The sequence below is a fragment of the Histoplasma capsulatum genome, genomic scaffold, assembly GCF_000149585.1.
Source record: "Histoplasma capsulatum NAm1 scaffold_1 genomic scaffold, whole genome shotgun sequence".
Lineage (NCBI taxonomy): Eukaryota > Fungi > Ascomycota > Eurotiomycetes > Onygenales > Ajellomycetaceae > Histoplasma > Histoplasma mississippiense.
In genome coordinates this window covers 724,970-731,980 of record NW_001813982.1, presented here as the reverse complement: position 1 = coordinate 731,980, position 7,011 = coordinate 724,970, and the positions used below count along the sequence as shown (strand labels likewise).

The window sequence follows — 7,011 nt, the reverse complement described above, 5'->3', positions numbered from 1 at the left end:
ATGTTATTCTCTACTCCCTCATAGGTAGCAGATACTCTACGCAGTATATTTATGCTTATGTAACTGGCCGTAGCGAGCGTAACGAGTGAAGCATGATTGTATTTTTAAAATCACTATTGAGTGTAAATAATAGCTGACCTACGGGTATAAATATATTAGTCACCCTGTTTCCTTTTTTTCCCTTCGTTTTCTGCTTGCGTCGTCTTTACTACTGAGGGAAGGGATTGGAAAATGGTAGAGTTCTCAGTCGCATTTCATGGCTTAAAAGGGCCTTTACATCGCTATTGGAAAATGGGAAAATTAGCAATAAGATGCAAAGAAGCTTCCCCTTCGTCATTTTATATATACAAAATTATAAACTCTATTTAAACCATGCATTGCTTACACGCAAGGTAACAAAAGGAAGGATACAAGTCTGACTCTGACACCACTCCATCTCTATTGGCAAAAACAAATGACTTATTAACACTGATCATCGCTAGCCCAACTTCTACATTCCGCGTAGGAAGTTAGCTTCCTTGATGCTCTTTCGTCGGGCCTCCCTAGCACTCTTGGTGATTTGCGAGCGTGTATCGATGCTGGATTTCGCCGTTTCTAGGAATTCCGGGGATTGGGCTTGCGGGACTGCGTCTGCTGGAGTGATATCGATAGCTTGTTCATGAAGTGGAATTTTACGTGGTTGAGAAGCTGCAAGAGCTGCCATCTTTCTTTCGTGACGGAGACGTTGCTTTTTATTCATGACTATTTCATTGGCGGTTAGAAGATTATACTAAAAGGATACAAAGATGAAAACGGTATGGGTGGGACAGCCGTAATATCATGGACTTACTGGAAAGATGTGCGCTTCCGTCCGCTTTTGACCTTGCCTTTGCCTCGTCAAGCAGGCCCCACAGCCAATCCGGATATTCATGATCTTCCAGGGCAAAAACCTCGGGTTTATTTTTCATGTAGTTTATGCCTTTAAGTTTGGTACCTGCCGGGGTGCCGCTCATAACACGCGATGGCTCATTTCTCGTAAGTGTCACGGGTGCACTTAAGGACGGAGGCGCAACTGATGGGAGGGCAACTGATGGGAGGGCAACTGATGGGGTAGACGATGACTGGGGTGATGAAGGGTTACCGGAAGCAGGTGCGCTATAATGGCGAAGACTCTGTCTGTATGGGACGAGAGTTGTGCATCGAGATGCCTGGAGGGAGGTAGAGCCTTGTTGGCGGAAAGGAAGACGGCTGAGGAGGCTCGTTCTGCAGCGTTGGCATAGCATTTTCGGGAGGTGGGAAATAATCTGGGCGATGGTGGCCCAATTCGATATATGAGCTATCCGAATAAAGTTGGTTATGAGCTAGGCGCAAGTTTACTACAAATGAAAGGGAAATCCGATGTGGGTGCAATGTCCCAAAACGTGGAAGGAGAAAGTTGGATGCCAAGGCCAATAAACTAGAGCACGTGATCAACGAACAATTCCAAGGTGCTAGCTGGTTGGTTGGATATAGAGAGGGACGCTAGTCTGTACTAGGAAGCCCTGGGTACCTACAAATCTGTACAGATTAGTTTGAACTACAGATGAAGGCTCAATACATGTAATTGCTGCAATTCCATCAAGTTTTTATCCATTCTTAATATAAGCTGGCTGTCAGACGATTTAAAGGAATATATATTACAGAATATTAAAGAAAACAGGATCTTCAAACAGCTGAATGTAATGATCAGCCAGGCACGGGCAGGCAAGATTAACCACTCGGCCAAAAAGGTCATACGCAATAACAGCTGCACACACTCTCTGATCTGATTCCATGGAAGGTTGGCTAAAACAGTCTAGAGTCATAGGCTTGGACGCCCTGGAGATTGCCAATTTCCCGGTCATCGGGCGTGGCGTCAGAACGCTGCAGCATTTCAAGGTTGGACAAAGGATTCTAACCATTCCATCTGATGTTCTCTAGATAGTTGAACATGTATATGCTGATTCCTTTCTTGGACCAGCCCTTCGTTCTGTGCAGCCACCCTTGTCTGTTGATGACATCTTGGCTATGTATATTCTTCTTGTCTAATCGCGCGAGTCAGGATACAATGGCCTGTGAAGCCATTTGACAGCGCTATCTAAGAGCTACTTTTCAAGTATCTTTTTACAGAGGATGAGTTAGAAGTTTGTACTTAAACTCCACTGTGCGCCATAACAAAGCAGCCGGGGCGATACATCCAGGGCAATTACAGGGCATTAGTCGTGCGACTGCTTGCCCGGCATCGAGATCTTTTTCCACCCAGCAAATTCACCATCGAAGATGCAGGCAATATACACGTGTGATGGATATTGCGAATCGACAAACTAACACTTCTTTCTTCCCTTTTAGTACAAATGGGCACTTTGCACCGTGTGGAGTCGCGTGATGGATTTTGTACTGCCTGAAGCAGTGTTACACCTACCATCCCTTTTCTGGAAATGTCCTTGTGGGGAAAGACTACGAAGCTGGACATAAGGTATGTTCATCATCTTGCTTTCTGATGCTATTAATTTGGGCGCTTATCTGAGGAGTATTCTTTCAGATGTTAATAACTTAATGCATTACAGATCTATTTCAAATAATCACCTTTTACATCTCTATAACTTTATCATACTCAGTTCTCCTAATGACAACTATGAGCTTATTCTTGAAACACACTCATGATGCCATTTTTTGAGCAAAAGCATAAGCTCTGAGTATCAGCTGAACTCAATTTGATCTCTATCATCTCTCTCACTCTCACTGATCTGCTACTGAAAAATGTTCTTCAATACCTTCATATTCAGTGGTCAGATGAATTGAATCCCAACCAACACCATAGCACTTTGACAAATTGAATCTAAAGATGAGAAAATCAGTGGTTCAAATGAGATGAAAGTTCTGCAGTCTCTGGTAGAATTGTTCTGTGATCTTCTAGATAGTTTCAGAACTCAACTGAATAAGTTAGAAGAATGACTTGCAGAGAGAGGGTGTCTATCCTTCAAGAGGGAATGTATGGGTGGTGGTGCACATTAGTTTGGGCGAACAGCAGGTGTTGAGATTGGCAAGAAAGAGAGCGGAAGATATGTTAGTAGCGGTGGAGAGCGGAAGTGGAAATGAGAAGGATTCGTTATCGACGCCGGCGCGATGCGCGAACTGCGAAAAAGGACTCTGCAATTGATGATGTGTGGGAGGAGCAACGCAGTTATGTATGGTGGATGGACGTGTCAGGTTGCTCATTACGAAGAGCACAAGGCAAAATGTCAATGTACAGCTTCTAAGGCTGGTTCAAAAAAAATTAAGAGCGTTTGCAACCTTGTTCGTCAATTACTCAAAATTGCATCTTCTTGCGCGTGGCTTTGGCCGAGGCCAGTGCTCAACAGGGGGGTCATTAAGCCTTCAACTGCTCTGCTCCGCCGTTGGTTGTCATCTTCAAAAGGAGAGGCTACATCCATAAGGCGGAGTTGGACTTCTCAATTTAAAAAAAAATTTGAAAGCAGAAGCCAATCCAATCACATAATTATATTTTGTAGCATGGTCAGCATCTATACCGATACGGCTGTACAGAGTGCTTGTCGCATTCAGAAGGAGACAATATATTTCAGTGTAACTATGGAGGATCCTCTCAAAAGTTTTGATTAGCGCTAGGAATTTAATCTGTAATATTGTTACCATTCTCAAGGATCTTCATTCCCAAGCACCTTGAAATTTGGACTATCTTTAGTTAAGCTGGAGTGGTTTAATTCAGGTGCCACAGACATTGACACCTTAGAACCCAGTTGTAACTAGTGGTTGAGGTTGATGCTGGTTACAATTACAACTTAACTTCTTAGTGCTAATCAAAACTTTTGAGAGCATAACAAACGTGTTTATCCGTACAATCTCTCCGTCAAGGAGACCATTTCTGACAGATGGGAGAAAATAGAAAAAAGCAGCAGAACAGGAGGAAATTACCGAGGCTCCCGTAATTATGGGCGCGTTAACTGGTTGAAGAGACCAACAGGAGCCAATCACTCAATCACTCAATTTCTAAAGCGCCTGTGCTTAGATCATTTTGATTCAACTTTTCTTGGAAAACGCAAGGAGGGAGATGGTCTCGGTGTCAGCGCTACAGCACTGCCAACAGATGAGAATCACCCTACAAATGCGATGCTGATGCTTGCTCGGCCACATCGCCGCTCAGCGAATAAATAGTCACCGCTACCAGCACAAGCAAACCAGTACCTTGACCGCACCGAGCAGCAAACACCAAGGTTTGATCAGGTTAACACTAGCTCGCTTAGCTAGATTAATACCACGCAATGTTATCCTCCAAGGAGGACAACCGCGTCAAGCGCCCGTTCTCGATACATAAGCAGATTGCGAGTTGATCTTGCGTATTTTCGGAGCAGGCGATTCAATCGTGATCAAGGGCAGTTGGGCCCGGAGGACTTTCAGTAGACCCAAAAGAACATCTCAAAACAATACACCTCAGGAGCAAAAGAACTGACGGTGCTGGGAATCGAACCCAGGCTGGCGCGGCCACAACGCGACGTCTTACCACTCGACCACACCGTCGACATATTTGGTTGTGCCGCCAACGCACTGGAAAGTACTAGCGATTTTGCTTGTCCTTTGTTTAGACAAACTGTCCGCATCCCACGACAACGGCGACCAGTTATCTCAGGCCCTCAGCGTCAGGCTAAATGACATTGCAATATCCTCCTTGGCATTCTTTTCCGGCTGACCGGTTTGAATGCTGCTGTTCAGTCTCTCAAGAATATGTCTCACGACTTCATAGTGGGTTATAGTACTATGACGGTGACTACTAGTATGACTGAAATCATGCCAGCAACATCGCAAAGTGCCTACGTGTAGTCGCGATGCGTAATAGAGCAGTCGGATAGAGCAGTCGGATAGATACCCAAGGATTGACTCTAACTGCTGGATAATGAACTGTGGCAGTTTTGACAGAACAAAACACATTGAGAGTTTTGCGGTCTTTTTTCTGTTAACGGTCCGAGGCACATTTCCTCCCTCCCGTGGAGGACATGATAACTTTCCAAGTCCTTGTAAGCGTGGAATCTTGAGAACGAGTTTGACAACATTCAAATTCTAGCTGTCGTTAAACGAAATGGAAAGAAATCGCGGACCGCTCCAGTCCAGTGTTGTGTCCTCAATGTCGGTTCCGAAGCGTGTTGAAGTACTAAGGAGTAGAGAGCCTGTTTCACCTCAAAGAGAAGATAAACAACACAACACAGCTCTATCAGTGAATAATGCATGCTTTGTGTTCATGATTTCTCTTCATTCTGTTATGTTAAAAACCGTTGTGTTGATCTTTTTATAATGAACCATTATAAAACTCAAACAATATATCCCCTTTTATCCTTTCTCTGGATTAGTAGGGAGACCTCGAGCTATGAGTCCCACCATCATCTCATATACCAGATATCGACTACGGCCACCGAGCAGGGTGAGGCTTGACTAATTGGGCCACGGAACTAGTCGAAATGTCACTTCAAACCCCCTCCCCTGGCTGGATGGAGAGACTGTTGTCGTCCAAGCAATACAGCGACTGTGTAATAGAACGTCAGGGAGAGAGTTTTTATGTTCATAAAGCCGTGGTGTGCACGCAATCCCCGGTTATTGCAGCTGCGATGGACGGACAGTTTCGAGTATGTTAATCGAGAAATCGATTAGAATCTATATTTTTTTGATAGCCTACCAGGAAGCGAGGACGGAAGTGATGCACTGGTTCAGTTTCGATGTTGAGACTGTCAAACGCATGATTGACTACCTGTACACCGGCCAATTCAATGGAGATCTAAAAAGCGAAGAAGTGGATAACGCCACTACCATAGGAACCGGGGATAGCTCGTTTTCTCAAGATGGTAGGCATCTGTTTAACATTATTTACGAACTCTTCAGCTAACATTAGCTGCTCGAACCAGATGCACTGTTAAGAATCCGTCTACACATGCATGCCATCGCAGATTATTTGGAAATATCGGGGCTTAGAGAGCGTGCAATTGAGAGCATCTGTCACGTTCTCGGCATCAACTGGTCTATTGAGAGATTTTTGAGTGTGATGAATATAATACTGGCAACCTCTCAAGACGCGGACATGTATGAAGCAATGGCGAGCATAGCTGTCGATCATATCAAAGAGCCGCTGGACTCGGTGGAGTTCATCCACCTTGATATGCCGAATCGGATGACTTTGGGTATAGCTCGAGAACTAGCAAAGGGACAGGCCCGTTCCCGCTGATATCACTGCCGTTGCTGTAGCCGTTGCAAGTTTCGTCAATAGCTGTTAGTCATGAATTGCTCCTTGATCATACCATTCGACCACCGACTTTTCTTATGTTTGCCGTTTTTGTCAATTTCCTCCTTTCTCCTTTTTTCCCCCTACTTCCCCCTATTTTCCCATATTATGTGTGGACGATGTGGCCGTTTCTTTCTACTTTGGCCTATTCTGCGTGACGATGACAATGACTCGCCGTTTTCATTCCTTTTTGCTGATGTCTTCCGTCCAACGTTGTATCTCTCTGGGGGTTTCTTGGGGAAACTGGAGGAGGGAAAGGGGGGAAAGAATGAAACCTAAAGTACTTGAGAATAACATTTTGTCTTTTTGTTCGGAACGATTACTATGTACGCTGGTGCAACTCATGCATGACTTTTCGTCCGCTTTTAGCTGAATTTTGGCAATCCCTTTAATGTGACTCACCACCCAACGAACTCATCCACCCAATGAACTCCAAAAAGCACTCTATAGAGCCGTTAATTTTCAACTGTAGCACAACAATGCAATAAGATATTAATATTATTTATTAAAGATTAAAACTATATGTAGAATACACCATATAAATATATATGATTAATTCAGAGAATGATTGCTTGGTCTAATAATCTGCCCAGAACATGAAATTCATGATTTTGAAACAGTTGAATCAGATCACAGTGGAGAAGATCTCAGAGAAGGAATATCATTTGATTCCACTGAAGAGACTTGCATGCAGCATTTATTACTGCTTTTAGAAGGTTGTATAGAGCTTC

At 44.0% G+C, this 7,011-nt stretch overlaps 3 protein-coding genes and 1 non-coding gene across 4 annotated transcripts; 2 read left to right on the top strand and 2 right to left on the bottom strand.

The window, feature by feature from the left end:
• Window positions 1-490: 490 nt before the first annotated feature.
• Window positions 491-1,262, bottom strand: HCAG_00225 (predicted protein; the record flags this gene model as incomplete). Its single annotated transcript, XM_001543129.1, has 2 exons — window positions 491-741; window positions 830-1,262. 2 exons carry the CDS (start codon window positions 1,260-1,262, stop codon window positions 491-493), a joined length of 684 nt encoding a protein of 227 aa, XP_001543179.1.
• Window positions 1,263-1,561: 299 nt separating this feature from the next.
• Window positions 1,562-2,046, top strand: HCAG_00224 (conserved hypothetical protein; the record flags this gene model as incomplete). Its single annotated transcript, XM_001543128.1, has 3 exons — window positions 1,562-1,578; window positions 1,818-1,896; window positions 1,996-2,046. 3 exons carry the CDS (start codon window positions 1,562-1,564, stop codon window positions 2,044-2,046), a joined length of 147 nt encoding a protein of 48 aa, XP_001543178.1.
• Window positions 2,047-4,462: 2,416 nt separating this feature from the next.
• Window positions 4,463-4,533, bottom strand: HCAG_09374. The gene has a single exon. It is a non-coding gene; the product is annotated as a tRNA-His (tRNA).
• A 1,079-nt stretch (window positions 4,534-5,612) lies between these two features.
• On the top strand, window positions 5,613-6,223 carry HCAG_00223 (predicted protein; the record flags this gene model as incomplete). Its single annotated transcript, XM_001543127.1, has 3 exons — window positions 5,613-5,630; window positions 5,684-5,846; window positions 5,907-6,223. 3 exons carry the CDS (start codon window positions 5,613-5,615, stop codon window positions 6,221-6,223), a joined length of 498 nt encoding a protein of 165 aa, XP_001543177.1.
• Window positions 6,224-7,011: the final 788 nt, after the last annotated feature.